Source organism: Hyperolius riggenbachi, chromosome 5 (assembly GCF_040937935.1).
Source record: "Hyperolius riggenbachi isolate aHypRig1 chromosome 5, aHypRig1.pri, whole genome shotgun sequence".
NCBI lineage: Eukaryota > Metazoa > Chordata > Amphibia > Anura > Hyperoliidae > Hyperolius > Hyperolius riggenbachi.
The window spans coordinates 422605074-422624622 of record NC_090650.1 but is presented as its reverse complement, the minus strand read 5'-3'; the positions used below and the strand labels follow the sequence as shown (position 1 = coordinate 422624622).

Sequence of the window (19549 nt, the reverse complement as noted above, 5' to 3'; positions counted from 1 at the left end):
GGTCAGAACATTGGCCATGATTTAAAGGGACACTGAAGTGTATTTTTTTTTTACCTTATATTCAGCCAGCTTCAGCGTTAAAGCGGAACTGTAGATATGTTTTAAAGACACTGTTTCACTTACCTGGGGCTTTTTTCACCTTATTTTCTTATTCAGCTAGCTTCAGCATTAAATTCCAAGCAACTTTTCTGCATTCCCGCTGCAAAACAAGTTATTTATGCCTAAGAAATAGCCCAGCAAAGTTCCTCAGGTCGCAGAATTTTGTTTCCTGGTAGAGGCTGAATTGTGTACAGTAGCTCTGCCTCTTATCCAGTCAATCTCCGCCGATCTCCGCCTCTCCCTGCCCCTCTCAGTCTACTTTCAAAGAGAGGGACGGGGAGAGGCGGAGATTGACTGGATAAGAGGCAGAGCTACTGCGCACAGCTCTGCCTCTTCATGGCAGCAAAATCTACGACGTGCAAAGTCATGGAAATTTGCTGTGCTATTTCTTGGGCATAAATAACTTGTTCTGCCGCGGGAATGCGGCAAATCCACTTTGAATTCAAAGCTGAAGCTGGCTAAATAAGAAAACAAGGTAAAAAAAAGACACTTCAGTGTCTCTTTTACAAGAGTGTAAAAAGGTGGAACTCCTAAAGCGGAATACTCACCTCGCAATGAAGGACAATGTATCCCAGCGGCGTCCCATGACAACGAGCGCTCCCTGATTCATCCTCCTGCCGGCACACGACAGGCGCGAACGGGAAGTCAAACGATCGCGTTACCTTTCATAGAGTTGTTGGGGATCTTAAAGATCCAATCCGCCGTGATGGTCATTATTGCCGTGCATCTCTAAAATGTCGTATGCGGAATTGGGCGCCTGTACCTATGTCATGAGAGCATGGAAACGATGGCATTGGTTGGTGATCCCCATTCATGTTGTGTGAGATTTGATAAACACAAGTTTAAAAAGCCTTTTGAGTGCCTCCTTCTTATCCATATACATTGAACGTTGTGTGGAGTGGTGACCCACAGGAGGAACGTGCACCAGCTACTTGGGCTTGGCCAAGCTTAAGGCATAAGGCTCTCTTGGTCACGTCTGTTTGGACATGCCATACCACCTGGTCCTCTCTATCCAACTCTCAATCCGGCTCTCAAAATGATGAATGTCAGCTACACCCAACTGGTTTCGGCCCACGGGACATTTTCAAGGAATGATCTTATACGCATATATGCATATGACCATTTACTATGGTCCAAGAATCCAAGTGATCACGTGTGTGGATGAGGTGATGGTGAACGCTTAATCCAGTGAGGATTTTTGAAATATTGAGGGTATAGTGCTGACTGTTGGGAGTTTACTTTTTGGACTTGTGTTTGAGCAACATTTTTGCCAGCAGCTGAACTGAACTGATTTTTTAGCTTTTATCCTACTACACGCTGATTTAACAGATTTATTTGTGTTATGCACTCACCAGCGCTGGCCGCAATGATTTGTCTCTGCATTTAGGTATAACACATGGCTGCCTGTACTGATAATGAGAGCGCAGGACAGAAAACATTTCTAACTCCTCCCTTTCTTCCTCTCTGTCCCTCCCCAGAGGAGTTGCAATTCCTGTTCTCTAAAAAATATGTGAAAAACTTTCGCTATGCAGAAATACCTGTGGAATTTGTAAAAAAAAATAAAATAAATGGGTGGACTCCCAAGGTAAATTCCGTATATACTCAAGTATAAGCCGAGTTTTTGAGGCCAAAAGAGTGTCCCAAAATTGGGAGTCTCGGCCTATACTTGAGTCACTCGTCAGTGGTGTCCCCCCTCATGCAGCCCCCACTGTAATTGACACCGCAAACAAACAGAAAAAGCTATGCGCTGACTGGCGGCTACTTAACCCTACATGTGCGCATTGCAGCAGGCACATTTGTTGGCCATGTCTTCCCCCCGCAAGCGTGCCGCTAGACAACAATGTCTCCCAGCTCTGAGGTGTCCCCCGTTCCCCTCCTGAAGTGTGTCTGTAGTGAAATGCAAAGCAGTGCGGCCGATCCACACTCGCTGCCAGGTGTCCTCTGTAATCTACATCCAGCAGTTCTGACTCTGAGGTGTCCCCCTCAGTGTGTCCGTAGTAATATGGAAAGCGTGCGGCTTCTCTTGCTTTCCGCCGATCCACAGACGCTGCCGGGTCTCCTCTGTAAGCTACGTTCACAGCAGTCTTGTTGCTATGAGGCCATCTAGTGATGCCTCACATCACGTGAGTCACTGCACAGATCGATAATGATGAGACTGCTATGGACTGAGGAGACCCAGCGGTGGATTGGAGGTAAGCAAAACAAGGCACTCCGTTTTGCATAATACTGTGGACACACTCGAGAGGAGAACAGGGGACAACACAGAGCTGCCGGACGTAGGTTACAGAGGAGACCCAGCGGCGGCCATGGATAAGCTGCACCACTTTGCAAATCACTATGGACACACATGGGGGGGGGGATGTGGGACACCTCAGAGCTGCCAGACATTCTTGTCTGGCAGCGCACTAGGGGTAACACGGCCACCATTTGTCGTGTAAAAATGTGCACATAACTTATCTCATCTGCAAACTCCAGTGTGTGTCACCACCTGATCTACTGACCACAATGCACTCCCCAGGATTGAAGCAGTTCTGCTAGGAGTGGGCACATCTTTTTTCCATATACAGAAGAATAGTGTTTACAGGATATCTGCTTATCTACACAGCAGTATGCATTAACGAGAGACAGTCAGTTCTGAGTCTGTGATGGTCTGAATTTTCTTTCTGAAATGAATCTTAACAAGGTCCTTAGTATAATTTCCACCTGCACCGCTCCTACATTTGCGACCCCCCGGCTTATATTTGAGTCAATCATTTTTTCCAATTATTTTAGGTAAAAGTTGGCGAGTTGGCTTATACTCGAGTATCTACTGTAAATCAGGACATCTAGTGGAACCAGCTAAAACAAATGTATAATTTATTTACCGTATATTCCGGCATATAAGACGACCGGGCATATAAGATGACCCCCCAACTTTTCCAGTAAAAATATAGAGTTTGGGATATACTCCTCGTATAAGAATACCCCCTTCCAACACACACCAATTAAAAATTAAAAAACATATAATGGTGCTATGTATGAACAGATAGTGGCTGTCAGAAATCGTTTAGTTACCTCTGCTGCGGGAAGCGGTGCAGCCGCCGCTTCCGTGTCTGATGTCACCATGGCCGTTGCCGCGTCCCCGCGAGCTCCTCTCGCTCCTTCCGGCAGGTCAGGCCTCTCTCCATTACACCAGCGCAGGTTAGAACGCGCGCGCGTGCATCAGGCGGCGTGATCTTTATGCACTGAGGAGGCGAGTCAGCTGATTTGCAGGTCAGCTGACATCGGCTCGCCGGTCCTCAATGTTGATTGGTCGACTTGCCTAGGGCGGGTCATTTGGATTACTGGCTGCATTTAAGCTCGATGCTGTCAGTACCTCGTTGTCGGTTGTTGCTGAAACTTCGCAGTGAAAGCTCTCAGACCTTAGTCAGATCCGTGTGTGCTTGAACCGGCAGGACCCAGGGGATTCACACTTAGCTTAGGAATATTATCATTACTGTATTATAATTATTATTGTGTATGATCTTTGCCCGTACCTCCGATTATTCTCTACCTTCCGATTCTGTACCTTTGCCAATCTGATCTGTTGCCGACTTTAGCCTGAACTCTCACTCTGATTTAGCCTCCTGATTCTGTACCTTTGCCATTCTCATCTGTTGCCGACCTCGGCCTGTATACTCACTCCGATTTTGCCTGACGATTCTGTGCTGCTGCCTGACTGACCTGTTACCGACTTTGCTTGCACGACCACTCTCTATTTAGTGATAGCCCTTGCCACTAAGGGCTATCACGTTGAAGTACTCCTGTTTACTACTGTGCACCCAATCATGTGTGATCACACTTTGAATAAAATACTGACTATTGTGCTGATAGAGTTTGTTCTGATCATCAGAAACATCACTGATCATTACAGTGACACTGTACTGTATGTGGTACTCAGTATATAATCGTATATTGGTGATTGACTGGTTGGATTGGTCAACTCTCCCTAAGTGGATTGGTCAGCTCTTCTTATCTACCTGTTTATCAGAGTGGTATGGAAGAATAGATCGCACTGTGTCCATAAAACACGCCTCTTTTTCCCTTCTGGCCTACACTGCTTCACTACAGTCCTCAGCAGTGAGATCTGAGAGGCAGTAACAGAATAGGGCATATCACCTGACCTCAATGACACCCGGCGTATAAGACGACTCCTGACGTTTCAGAAGATTTTCAAGGGTTAAAAAGTATTAAACTTATACCTCAGAATATACAGTGTATTTGTTTTTACAGTTTATTTGCCTTTTCTACTTTTAGCCAAGTAATGTCTGTTTACCTCCCAGGTACTTCATTTTTCTGCATCTTCTATCTGCTAAGTTCTAATCTTTATTTGACAGCCCTTATTACTATGCTAATATTATACAAAGAAGGGATGGTCAGCGGGATGCTAATAAACCCTGACCTGATACTAATTTTATGCAACTTAGAAATAGACCAATCACGTTTGGTAGCTGCCACGTTTGATTGTTCCCTGTCCAAACTGTGTATACACTTGTGTAATATTAGCATAATATGTGCATCAACTGGAGATTATTAACATGTCATTCAGTGGTGTAACTATAATTCATGCCCCCCCTCCCCCAGTGAAACTTTATTTCCCCCCCCCCTTCCTCCAAATGGTCACACCCCTTCCCTCGCCTCCCCTTTTTGTCCTTTGTGACCTTGAGGCCCATCTCACAAGGGTCACAAGTGTAGCTATCCTGATCTTCGCACCCATAATAAGTGTAGACACAAAAACACCTGATCTGAAGTACAGTCCCCTGTATCGGAGGAAGGGAAGGTTCGTAGTTGCGGCCCCCACAGCTCTGGGCCCCCTCAAATGCAGGGGCTGCTCACTTCGAGTTGTGCCTCTGATTTCATTGGCCATTCTTAAAACCAAGGTGCCTGAAATGATGTATGTGGGTGTGTGCATGTAAAGAGAAGCTGAATTATAGGGTTGATCGGAACAGCCCAATTACAATTTTGTGTTCCGCAGACAAATACTGAATTTCGTGTTTCGATTCTCAAGTTCTGAAGGCATTTTCTATCGAAGTCAATGGTGCCAATTCCACAGTTAATAGCCAACCCCGGTACATGCTATCATCACCAAAGCTGCCAAATAGGTTAGGGAGATCAGTAGGAACATGGTAAAAAAAAACATGTTGTGAAAAGAACTTGTGGTGTGGTTTTTGAATAAATGGATTTTAAAGTCTCATAGAAAAAATGTTGTGGTTTATTGTACTGCATTCCACGATCTGAGTTCTGTGTAGACATTATATTTGTTTCATGAAAACAGACAGCATGCCCCCCCCCCCCCTCCCAAGTACTCTTCCACCCCTTGTCTCCAATGCAGGCTGGGATAGGCAGAATGCAGAGCCCCGACCACGTGGGGCTCCGCAGTCCGCACCCTAAACTATTCCAGTTCGCATAATCCATGGTATGTGGGGCTCTTGAAGATAGGGTCTGCAACGCCTCCCCCTCTACCCCAGAACCCTTGTCAAATCCATGGACAAGGGTCTCTTCTCCACCTCCGGAGCCCGATGTCCTGGGGGGGGGTTCAGTCTGGCAACCGGGGACCCCCTTTAACAAGCAGACCCTCCAGATGCCTGCCCCTTTCCCTGGTAAAATGGGCATAAGGGTACTGATGTACCCCTTACCTATTTCCACAAAGAGTAAAAAAAAAAAAAAAAACCCAACCACAAGTCCTTTATTCTAAATAACCATTAACCCACCTTTGGATAATCCCGCACATGTATCCTCAGAAGTGATCCAATGCCAGTATCCTCCTGCGCATGGATTGGACAAGGGCTCTGGGGCAGAGAGAGAGGCTTGGTGTCCTTCTCTTCCAGAAGCCCCCCCCCCCCCCCATACCATGATCCATTAGGGCTGTCATAACAGTAATACGAAAACTGCTCGAAATTATACACCAACCACTATTCCATTTGAGTCCAGGTACATAGAGGAACTCCCCCACCACTATTTCGCTTGGGTGCTTCCATTGCCTGCTGTTTTTTTCTGGTGCCTGCAGCACCCAAATTTCCACTTGTAGTTGTATTTGCTGCATTTAACATTTCCCTGGCACCTCCAGTGCTAGGGATGGTCGGAATTGCCAATTTCCGCTTCAGCAGAAAATCCGCTTTCCGCCATTGCCGATTACCGCTACCATTTTCCACTACTGATTTCCGCATTCCGATGTGGATTTTCCTGGAAATCTCTGCCGAATTTAACATTGATTATCTCAAAAGGAACAAAGTCTTTTTGAAAGATTTCTTCCTCTTGTTCCCACTCTTCTGTTTAACGTACCCTGAAAATGTGGTGTTTCTAGCACCTACGGGGGCTTTGCTATTAACCTCTAAAGTCGGCGGCATACCGCATATCGGTAATGCAGATTTCTGTCTTTTAAATTACAGTTAATGGCCCTCGACTTTAGCGGTTAATAGCAAAGCCCCCATAGCTGCTAGAAACACCAAATTTTCAGGGATTATTAAGCAGAAGAGTGGGAACAAGAGAAAAATACATCTTTCAAAAAGACCTTGTACTTTTTGAGAAAATCAATGTTAAAGTCAGTGGAAATTTACGCAAAAATTAATGCGAAAATATGCCTCCCGCACTTTTATTACCGATTTCCGAATTCCGATGCGGAAATGCAATTTCTGATCGGAAAGGCAAAAATTGCATTTCCACAAAATCTGAACAAATTCGCTGTTACGACTTGAACCTTTCATATACATGCTTGATTTTCATTGTTAGAGATGGTTGCTGTGATCATTGATCACTAAATGTCCAACGATTGTGTTGTCCTTCTCGTTACTTGTTCACTGCTTTCCCCCTTGTCACTGCTCTCTCCCTTGTCACTACTCTCTCCATATAGTAGGACAGGCTGCTCGGCAAAAGCCAGACAGAGGTCATCTATGATGTTGTCACCTGTGATCATTCCAGAGGACAGTAGTTGAGTCAGTGTACAAGGATTTAGAGTCAGAACAATTGTGTCAAGTAATGTCGTCTTTAGAATCTCCAGGATTGGCTGGAGGACAGTCAGTGGCATCCTGCAGTCAGACTACAGCGTCACCCTCCCTGTTAACTAATTAGCAAGTGTGGAAACAAATATGAATATCAACAGGATATCATTACTTTGTATGGGATCTAAATAAAGTGCAACAGCAGATGGAAGTGAGACAGTTACAGTAGATGTTTAAGCCTCAGTTTTTAATCTTTAAAGGATACCCGAAGTGACATGATGAGATAGACATGTGTATGTACAGTGCCTAGCACACAAATAACTATGCTGTGTTCCTTTTTTTGTTTCTCTGCCTGAAAGAGTTAAATATCAGGTATGTAAGTGGCTGACTCAGTCCTGACTCAGACAGGAAGTGACTACAGTGCGACCCTCACTGATAAGACATTCCCCATTTTATCTCTTTCTTGCTCCCAGAAGCCATTTTCTGCTAGGAAAGTGTTTTATAGTTGTAATTCCTTATCAGTGAGGGTCACACTGTAGTCACTTCCTGTCTGAGTCAGGACCGAGTCAGCCACTTACATACCTGATATTTAACTCTTTCAGGCAGAGAAAGAAAAAAAGGAACACAGCATAGTTATTTGTGTGCGAGGCACTGTACATACACATGTCTATCTCATCATGTCAGATATCACTTTGGGTTTCCTTTAAAACAAAATAAGAATAAGAAATTCCAGGAAGGCCTAATATAGGATTATTTCTCATATCATCTTAGTTTCATTTCAGATTTATTTAAAGGGAATCAGAGCAAAAGGGGATATGGAGGCTGCCATATTTATTTCCTTGTAAACAATGGCAATTGCTTGGCAGCCCTGTTGCTCTTCTGGAATAAGTAGTGCATGAGTCAAAACCCAGGAGTAAGCATATGGCTTATACAGTAAAATCTGAGTGAACTGAGTCAGAGTACCTGATCTGCTGCATGCTTGTTCAGGGTCTTATGGCTAAAAGTATTAGAGACACAAGATAAGCAGGACTGCCAGGCCACTGGTATTGTTTAAAGGGAAATAAATTTGGCAGCCTCCATATCCCTCTCACCTCAAGTTCCCTTTAAATCATCAATCAACCCCCCGCCCCCCCCCCCCCCCCCCCCCCCCTCCAACATTGGCAGCTACGTTAAATAATATATTTTTCTCTGAACACAAGGATGACCTCCAAACTCATATGCAATATACAAATTTTTTTTGATGATCTTATTAAAAACTATTAAAATCAAAATAATGCAAATTCTATATGCATTATATAATGCTATACATTGCTTTTAATAATGGATTGATCAAAATATTTTGAGGATGTTTTTTTTTTTTTTTTTTGCAGTCAAAGATGGAGTCTTCTGGACCGCGTGCGTCTGTCCAACCCCCGAGGGACCAGCCCAAAGGCGAAGAATTTTTCCCCACTAAACATTGATGGTGTGGAAGAGAGTCCCTCCAAGGAGCCTAAAAACATTGGAGTGAGCAACAAGGAGCGCTTCCGAACTGCGCTGAGGATGAAGGCGTACGCCTTCTGGCAAAGTTCAGAAGGTAATCAGAACCTCGTGAAGAGTGGAGCTGTAGGAGATAACTGATACATGGTAGATTAAGACAATAGAATGGCCAAGTTCGACCTGAAGGCAGGGGCCGGTTCAAGTAACAATTGGACCCTAGGGCAAAATTAGCCTGGGGCCCCCCAGCAAACACCCTCCAACCAAAAGGCGTCATTAGAGGCCCTTTGTTTCAGCCAAATTTCCCTCCTGGGCCCCTAAGCTGGCTGCTGACCCTCCCCCAATCACCTCCCAACTTAACAGACTCTGGTGACTCCCTGGGTAGCAACAGTTAGGATGAGGTAGGGACACCCTGGGGGCCCCTACAGGCTCTGGGGCAATTGCTCATTTTTTCCTATGGTAGCTCCGGCCCTGCCTGAAGGAATTTCTATACTGGATGTGAGTTATGAAAGGTTCCTCTAGGTTGGTGGTTAGCAGAGGACATCCAATGGACCTGGTCTAATTTCTATTTTGCATAAATCTGTATTGCATCTTACATTTAGTAAATAAGTGATTGAGAAATTGAAGCCAGGGACCATGTACTGTTGAGAAAATGTTTATTTAGTAAATGCAAGTTAGTGTGGGTGCATTATAGAAAGTTCTCACCAGGAATTCAAATATTTGGTCATCATGGTCAGTAATGAACTTCCAAAGTAAGACAAAAGTCTATTTCTAAAAGATTTTATTGACACAATGGATTTGTTTGGTTGAACCCAACCTCTCAAATTTCCCATTGTGCTCCCCTTTCTGAAAGAGACCTGTGCAAGTGCAGTTACAGTCCTAGTGAACTGTGCATGTGCAGAATGTTGCGGCCATGGGAGCATGAACAGGTAGCATGCGCGGCTGGACTGCGCATGGGCAGTGGAGCACAAATGGGGAATTTACCAGGCCACACTGAGGAAAAACAGACAGGCTGGGGAGTACAGCGAGGGAGCTAATGGCCTAAAGCGGGCCCCAAGGTTATTATAAATGCTTGTGATTTTTTTAATCTCAATTACACTTTAAAGTAAGTAACTTTCGCCTGGCCACTCTAGAATCCCAGATTTGGTTCCCAGTTGGGTCTTTATCTTTATGGAACATTTATGTTTGGGTTTCCTTCAGGTACTCTGGATTCCTCTCACAGCCCAAAAACATACTGGAAGGCAGGCCCGGATTTACCTCACAGGAGCCTATAGGCGCAGATGTCCTGACACCCTAGACCTCGCCCTCCATGAACCTACAAACCCCCACCGAACCGCACCACAAGTGTGCTGACTGTCCCAGATGTCACTTCTCTCTTACTTTTCTTGCCCGTCACAGGTAGCTACAGGTGCCCCTTGGGATTAGGTAGCCAGAGGTACCCTTAGTATTAAGTAGCTAGTGGTGCCCCCAAATAAAGGGAGATCTTGTCAGTGGAATGCCGAGAGCTGGTGAGAAACCTCTCATTTACACTCCGGGAGGGAGGCACTAAGGTGTGGGTGTGAGCCGCCTTCTCATCACCAGGCGCATTTAGGCACGTGCCAACAGTGCCTTATGGTAAATCAGGACCTGCTGGTAGGTCAGGTAGCTCCCTCTCACTATGGTTTTTGGACAGAACAGATAGTAAAGTGACTTGCATAAAGTGGACCTGAACTCTTGCATAGAGCAGAAGGAAAAAATGCACCCTGCATGTATTTAGAGAGTTTAGCCTGTCTAATTCCCCCTCAGCTGTGACTAATCACAAGTTGTAATTTGATCTCTCAGCTGTGTCAGATGGCCGCCTCAGCAGAGCAGCTAATTTGTAAACACAGGATGGTAACCCCATGTCTGCTTCCATGAAAGCAATCAGTAGACACATTGCAGATTTATTGCAGGATTTCTATCAGCTGTAACAAAAATGATTCTTTTTATGGGCACAAACCCACTAGCAGCCTTTTCTAAGCGCTAGTGATTTGAAATAGCTCTTGATAATGCAATGCTATGGAGTATTTTTATAAAATCTTACCCCTTAGTGGGATCACACTCATAGCTTTACATTAGCAAGAGCTTTTCAAATGACAAAGCGCTCAGAAAAGCTCTCCTAGTGGGGTCCAGGCCTAAAGGTAATTATGCTGTTGCTTCTCTTTTAGAGCAGAGAGGAAGTTCTGAGTTCCGGTCCATTTTAATGTTCTATTTAATACAATGCAGAAAAACAAACCTGTTGGCGTTATAAAAATGTGTAATTATAGCAATTATTGTAATGTGTAATTGTAATTATTGTAATGTGTAATTGTAATTATTGTAATGTGTAATTATAGCAATGTCAATTTTAACAGCAAAAGAACATTAAAATGCCCGTTATGTATAGGAAGGAAATTGATCTAATAGGCCCAGTGCACACCAAAACCGCTAGCAGATCCGCAATACGCTAGCGGTTTTGGGAGCTGATTTCAGAGCGATTCTAGGCATGTTTAGAGAGGTTTTCTAAACATACCTAGCGGTTTTGCGTGCGTTTTTGTGTAGCAGATTACACATATTGTTACTGTAAAAGCTGTTACTGAACCGCTACTGTAACAAAAATGCCTGGCAAACCGCTCTGAAGTAGCGTTTTTCAGAGTGGTTTGCGTGTTTCCTATACTTTACATTGAGGACGAAACGCTTCCGAAATCCGCAAACGCGCAGCAGGAGGCGCGTTTGCGGCTTGGCAAAAACCGAAGACCGCTGGTGTGCACCATCCCATTGCAATACATTAGACAAGCGTTTTTATAGGCAGATGCGGCCAGCGGATCGCTCCAAAAACCGCTCGGTGTGCACTGGGCCTTAGAGTCAGCTGTATAACCTGAGAAATATTTTAACTATGCTGAAGAATTTCTAATCATTCAGACACGTTCATTAAAAACAATTGCTATAGCCTCAGAGACTAATTAATGTGGCCGCTGTGGCCTCTATTCTCTGTATAGGAACATCATTAAAATAAAAAAAAAATGTAGCTTATTTCATGCACATAAATAATGTAATCATTATTATACAGCCACATGTAGCATAGTACTCTGAGTAAACGTGTCATGGTTTCATTGAAAAATTAATTATGTAGAAAGAGATATTGCATAAATATATAAAACAAAGAAATAAATATACAAAATGTGTGTGTGTGTGTGTGTGTGTGTGTGTACAGGCGATACTCAAATAATTCGAATATCGTGCAAAAGTCTATTTATTTCAGTAATTCAACTCAAAAGGTGAAACTAATATAAGAAATAGGAACCCTTTGCAGGTGTTTTGGGTGAATAAGGCTAATTTCCCACCAGGACGTTGCGTTAGAGGGGGCGTTAAGGTCGCATAAAGTCCCCCTAACGGAACGCCTGGTGGTGCTGGATCTGGACGTCAGAGTGAGCCGCGTTGTGCAGCTCACTCTGGCGTCAGTGATGCGCACTCTTGTGCGCATGCGGCATCACGTGGTCCCGCCGGCCAATCGCCGCACAGAGCGGCCGCTCCAGGAAGTAAACACTGCACGTCACAACGTGCAGTGAATATTAATTAGCCATGTGCCCGGCCGCTCTCCGCTCCTCCACAAGATTACTGAGCATGTGCAAGCAGTCAAACGCGGCTCAGCCGCGTCCAAAGTACTGCATGCAGTACGTTGTCTTGTGACGCAGCGTTACAATGTAATGCAACGTCCGCACTGTGAACAGCCCCATTGATTTTTCATTACTGTGCGGTGGGCTGCGTTACAGGCTGCTCTAACGTGCGCCTGTAACGTCCCACTGTGAAACCAGCCTTAGCGGATTAGAATCGGACACTTTGAGCCGACAATATGAACATTTTCATGATATTCTTAAGCTTCATCTACACGGTACAATTTTCCATCAGATAGACGGATCTGTTAGATAGATCTAATAAGAAATTGCATTGTGTGTAGACGTGCAAATTGTTTCAGATCAATTTTGCGGTAGATTTTGCATTGATTAGTACCCAAAATCTATTGCAAAATCTACCGCAATCCGATTGGACCGGTTGGAAATTATCTAATAGATCCGATCTACCGTGTAGATGAGGCTTAATGGTCCGAGATTTTGATTTTTTGGGCTCTCATAAGCTGTAAGCCATAATTATGACAATTATCCCAAATAAAGGCTTGAAATATCTCATGTTGCATAAAATGAGTATATTTTATATATTAGTTTTACCTTTTAATTTCAGTCACTGAAATAAATGGACTTTTGCACGATTTTCTAATTTTTTACCTGCGAGTGTGTGTGTGTATGTGTGTGTGTGTGTATATATATATATATATATATATATATATATATATAGTAGTGTGAAAAACTATTTGCCCCCTTCCTGATTTCTTATTCTTTTGCATGTTTGTCACACTTAAATGTTTCTGCTCATCAAAAAACGTTAACTATTTGTCAAAGATAACATAATTGAACACAAAATGCAGTTTTAAATGATGGTTTTTATTATTTAGTGAGAAAAAAAAACTCCAAATCTGCATGGCCCTGTGTGAAAAAGTGATTGCCCCCCCTGTTAAAAAAAAATAAATTAACTGTGGTTTATCACACCTGAGTTCAATTTCTGTAGTCACCCCCAGGCCTGATTACTGCCACACCTGTTTCAATCAAGAAATTACTTAAATAGGAGCTATCTGACACAGAGAAGTAGACCAAAAGCACCTCAAAAGCTAAACATCATGCCAAGATCCAAAGAAATTCAGGAACAAATGAGAACAAAAGTTATTGAGATCTATCAATCTGGTAAAGGTTATAAAGCCATTTCTAAAGCTTTGGGACTCCAGCGAACCACAGTGACAGCCATTATCCACAAATGGCAGAAACATGGAACAGTGATGAACCTTCCCAGGAGTGGCCGGCCGACCAAAATTACCCCAAGAGCGCAGAGAAAACTCATCCGAGAGGCCACAAAAGACCCCAGGACAACATATAAAGAGCTGCAGGCCTCACTTGCCTCAATTAAGGTCAGTTTTCACAACTCCACCATAAAAAAGAGACTGGGCAAAAACGGGCTGCATGGCAGATATCCAAGGTGCAAACTACTTTTAAGCAAAAAGAACATTAAGGCTCGTCTCAATTTTGCTAAAAAACATCTCAATGATTGCCAAGACTTTTGGGAAAATACCTTGTGGACCGACGAGACAAAAGTTGAACTTTTTGGAAGGTGCGTGTCCTGTTACATCTGGCGTAGAAGTAACACAGCATTTCAGCAAAAGAACATCATACCAACAGTAAAATATGGTGGTGGTAGTGTGATGGACTGGGGTTGTTTTGCTGCTTCAGGACCTGGAAGGCTTGCTGTGATAGATGGAATCATGAATTCTACTGTCTACCAAAAATTCCTGAAGGAGAATGTCCGGCCATCTGTTCGTCAACTGAAGCTGAAGCGATCTTGGGTGCTGCAGCAGGACAATGACCCAAAACACACCAGCAAATCCACCTCTGAATGGCTGAAGAAAAGTAAAATGAAGACTTTGGAGTGGCCTAGTCAAAGTCCTGACCTGAATCCTATTGAGATGTTGTGGCATGACCTTAAAAAGGCGGTTCATGCTAGAAAACCCTCAAATAAAGCTGAATTACAACAATTCTGCAAAGATAAGTGGGCCAAAATTTCTTCAGGGCGCTGTAAAAGACTCGTTGCAAGTTATCGCAAATGCTTGATTGCAGTTATTGCTGCTAAGGGTGGCCCAACCAGTTATTAGGTTCAGGGGGGAATTTCTTTTTCACACAGGGCCATGTAGGTTTTGAATTTTTTTTCTCACTAAATAATAAAAACCATCATTTAAAACTGCATTTTGTGTTCAATTATGTTATCTTTGACCAATAGTTAACGGTTTTTGATGAGCAGAAACATTTAAGTGTGACAAACATGCAAAAGATTAAGAAATCAGGAAGGGGGCAAATAGTTTTTCACACCACTGTATATATATATATATATATATATATATATATATATATATATATATATATATATATATATACTAGCTGATTGCCCAGCGTTGCCCGGGTATGTATTTGGCTGGTGTTGGCTACGCCTACTTTTTCTAACCCTAACACACAAACACTCAATGACCAAGTTTGTGAGCTTTGCGGTCTTTGGTATTAATAATCTGCATTGAAATGAAACAAATCTGTGTCTGGCTCCACCCCCTTTTCTGAATTTGAACCCCAGTCACCCAATAACCAACTGTACCAGGTTTGAGGCCTGTGCCATTAATAGTTCAAGAATGGTAGCAATTAAATATTCCCCTTGAAAAGCAACAGGTGAAGTTTGATTCACTTTTGTAGGCTCCACCCACTTTTCTGAATATTAATCCCAGTCACCCAATGACCAACTGTGCAAAGTTTAAAAACCCTGCCATTAACAGTGTAAGAATGTCTGCAGTTTACATTTTCCCAGTGAAATTTGTATTTGTCTCCACCCACTGATGACCCGGCGTTGCCCGGGTATGTATTTGACTGGTGTTGGCTCCGCCCACTTTCTAACCCTAACACACAAACACTCAATGACCAAGTTTGTGAGCTTTGGGGTCCTTGGCATCAATAATTTGTATATTCCCATAGAAATTAAACAAATCAGATAGGCTGTTTGTGGCTCCGCCCCTCTCCAGCATTTGAACTCCAGTCACCCAATGACCAGCTGTAGCAGGTTTGAGGCATCTGCTATTAACAGTGTAAAAATGGCAGCAATTTAAATATTCCACTTGAAAATCAACAGGTGAATTTTGATTGGCTATTATAGGCTCCACCCACTTCCCTGAATATTAATCTCAGTCACTCAGTAACCATCTGGGCAAAGTTTGGGAACCCTGAAATAAACAGTGTAAGAAAGGCTGCAGTTTACACTTTCCCAGTGAAAATTGTTTTTGGCTCCATCCACTTTTTGTAACCTGGACACAAAGTCACTACTCAATGCCCAAGTTTGTGAGTTTTGGGGTCCTTGGCATCAATAATTTGTATTTTCCCATGAAATGAAACAAATCTGATTCACTGTTTGTAGCTCTGTCCCCTTTTCTGAATTTGAACCCCAGTGACCCAATGACCAACTGTACCAGGTTTGAGGCTTGTGCCTTTAACAGTGCAAGTATAGCAGCAATTTTAATATTCTCCTTGAAAAGCGACATGTGATTTTTGATTGGCATTTTTAGGCTCCACCCACTTTTCTGAATATTAATCCCAGTCACCCAGTAACCAGCTATGCTAACTTTGAGAACCCTGCCATTAACAGTGAAGAAGGGCTGCAGTTTACAATTTCCCAGAAAAATCTGTTTTTAACTCCACCCACTTTTTGTAACCTTGACACACAGTCACTACTCAATGACCAAGTTTGTGAGCTTTTGGGTTCCTGGCATCAAAATTGTGCTAATGGAAGCAGTTTATCCAGCAAAGAAATCTGGCTGTTTTTGGCTCCGCCCCTTTACTGAATTTGAACCCCAAACACTTAACGACCGACTGTAGCAGGTTTGAGGCCTCTGCTATTAACAGTGTGAGAATGGCTGCAGTTTCAATATTCCCCTTGAAAATCAATAGGTGAATTTTGATTGGCTCTTGTAGGCTCCACCTACTTTTCCAAATATTAATCCTAGTCACCCAGTGACCAACTGTGTGAAGTTTGAGAACCCTGCCATTAACAGTGTAAGAAAAGCTGCAGTTTACATTTCCCCATGTAAAAAGTTAGTTGTTTTTGGCTCCGCCCACTATTTCTAATCTTGACATAAAGTCACTTAATGACCAAGTTTATGAGCTTTGAGATCTTTGGCATCAATAACTTGCATTTTACCATTGAAATTAAACAAATCTGATTGGCTGTTTTTGGCCCGCTCCCTTCAGAATTTAAACCCCAGTCTCCCAGTGACTGACTGTAGCAGATGTTAGGCCTCTGCCATTAAGAGTGCATGAATGACAGCAATGTAAATATTCCTTGAAAATCAAAAGGTGAATTTTGATTGGCTGCTGTAGGCTCCACCCACTTTTCTGAATATTAGTCCCAGTCACCCAGTGGCCAACTGTGTCACGTTTGAGAACCCTGCCAATAACAGAATGGCTGAAATTAATCTAACAAATCTGATTTGCTGTTTGTGGCTCCACCCCTTTAGTGAATTTGGACCCCTGTCACCCAATGACTGACTGTATCAGGTTTGAGGCCTCTGCCACTAACAGTGTAAGAATGGTAGCAATGTGAATATTCCCCTTGAAAATCAATAGGCACATTTTGAATGGCTGTTGTAGGCTCAACCCACATTTCTGAATATTCATCCCAGTCACCCAGTGGCCAATTGTGTAAAGTTTGGGAACCCTGCAATGTAAAAAATGAAGTTGTTGGCACCGCCCACTTTTTCTAACCTTGACATACAGTCACTCAATTATCAAGTTTTTCAGCTTTGGGGTCCTTGGTATCAATACTTTGTATATTCCCATTGAAAAATAAACAAATCTGGCTGTTTGTGGCTCCACCCTAGTCACCCAGTGACCAACTGTACCAGGTTTGAGGCATCTGCTTTTAACAGTATAAGAGAATGGTAGCAGCTGAAATATTCCCTTTGAAAATCAAAAGGTGAATTTTTATTGGCTGTTGTAGGCTCCACCCACCTTCCAAAATCTTAATGTCAGTCACCCAATGACCAACTGTGCAAAGTTTGAGAACCCTGCCATTAACGGTGTAAGAATGGCTGCAGTTTAAATTTCCCTGTAAAAGTTGTTTTGGCTCCGCCCACTTTTTGTAACCTTGACACACAGTCACTCAATGACCAAGTTTGTGAGCTGTCAGGTTCCTGACATCAAATTTGTGTGAATGGAAGCAGTTTATCCACCAAGGAAATCTGATTGGCAGTATGTGGCCCCGCCCCTTTAGTGAATTTGGACCCCAGTCACCCAATGACCGACTGTAGCAAGTTTGAAGCCTCTGCCATTAAAAGTGTACGAATAGCAGCAGTTTAAATATTCCCTTGAAAATCAATAGGTGGATTTTGATTGGCTGTTGTAGGCTCCACCCATTTTCCTGAATATTAATCCCAGTCACCCAGTGACCAAGTGTGCCAAGTTTGAAAACCCTGCGAGTGTAAGAATGGCTGCAGTTGAGATTTTCCCATTTAAAATGAATGGCTGAAATTTGATTGGCTGTTTTATGCTCCTCCCACTTTTCCTGGATTTGTAACCTCTGTCACCAAGTGACCAACTGTGCCAAGTGTGGGGACTCTGGCTTGATTACTGTGAGAATGGCAGCCTTCTACATTTTTTCCATTGACTTGAATGGGTGGAATCTGATTTGCTGTTTGTAGCTCCGCCCAGGTGTGCAGGGGGGACGCGAGACCCCCAGAACGTATCATCCCAGGTAGTAAGGGATCTGCATACCAAGTTTCGTTCAAATCGGTCAAGCCGTTTTTGTGTGATTGCGTTACACACACACACACACACACACACACACACACACACACACACACACACACACACACACACACACACACACACACACACACACACACACACACACACACACACACACACACACACACACACACACACACACACACACACACACACACACACACACACACACACACACACACATACATCCGATTTTATATATATATATATATATATATACATATATATATATATATATATATATATATATATATATACATACATATATATATATATACACATCTATATATATATATATATATATATATATATATATATATATATATATATATATATATACATATATATATATATATATACATATATATATATATATACATATATACATATATATACATATATATATATATATATAAATACACACAGTGCTGCCCATAAATATTCATACCCCTGGCATATTTTGACTACTTACTTTTATTTAACCAGCAAGTAATTTTTTGACGGGAAATGACATAGGTGTCTCTCAAAAGATAATAAGAGGTACAAGAGGCATTATTGGGGAAAAAAAACATTTCTCAGCTTTTATTTACATTTGAGTAAAAAGTGTCCAGTCCACTATTCATACCCTTCTCAATAATCAATAGGAAAGCCTTTATTGGCTATTACAGCAATCAAATTCTTCCTATAATTGCAGGCCAGCATTCATTTATTTTAATAAAATTATTTTAATAAAAATGCAATTATTTTAATAAAAAGACCCATATACACATTTAAAATTAACCCCTTACCGTCCCACCCACTCCCATAGTTATCTAAATAAATTACATGCATATAAAAAAAAAAATGACAAAAAAATATATAAACAGTTACGGTCGGAGCTGAACTTTTTTTTTAATGTATATGTCAAGAGGGTTTAATAATGTTATTTATGAAATTATGGGCTTGTAATTAGTGATGGACGCAAAATTGAAAAAATGCACCTTTATTTCCAAACAATTTTTTTTTGTGATAAGTAGTAATAAAGTTATAGGCGAATGAAAGGGAAGAGTGCTGAAAGGTGAAAATTGCTCTGGTCCAAAAGGGGAAAAACCCCTCAGTAGTGAAGTGGTTAATCTCTCATGCCTATTTTGTCCATTATGTCCTCTGCAGATGCTGGAACAGGCGGTGATCCAATGGCAGAAGGTGGCTATAGTAATGAATTCATGGTGGAGGATTTAATTCCTACAATAAAAGTGGTCATTCATGCCTCTAGGTACGTCTCTGCAGCTATAAAAACATATGTGAGATGGAGAGTTCATCTGAAACTGCTGTAAAGCGTGCCCCAAACCCAGTAATGGAATACCCACTGCAGATAATTAGAGACTTACAATCTAAAGGGTGGGGGTAGAGGGACGATAGATGAGTCTGTTGAGAGGGTGCTCAGCAGTATGTATTATGGTACTGATATGTGGGGAGGGGGGAGCATGAAAGGGTGAGTTGTGAGGGATCCTTTCAAGATACTAAAAAAGGCGGTGAGTCTGATGGCTGGTGGGAGCAAGTTCCAGAGGTTGGGGGCAGCCCTAGTGAAGTTTTGCAATTACCATATAT

General features: G+C 42.5%; 1 protein-coding gene across 2 annotated transcripts in view; it reads left to right on the top strand.

The window, feature by feature from the left end:
- Positions 1-19549, top strand: part of KCNQ3 (potassium voltage-gated channel subfamily Q member 3) — a 333527-nt gene that overhangs the window by 299154 nt on the left and 14824 nt on the right. For both annotated transcript variants that reach the window (XM_068238036.1, XM_068238035.1), the window contains 2 exons: positions 8426-8628; positions 19112-19214. In XM_068238036.1, the coding sequence (XP_068094137.1) occupies positions 8426-8628; positions 19112-19214 (306 nt within the window). The remainder of the gene's footprint in view (positions 1-8425; positions 8629-19111; positions 19215-19549) is intronic.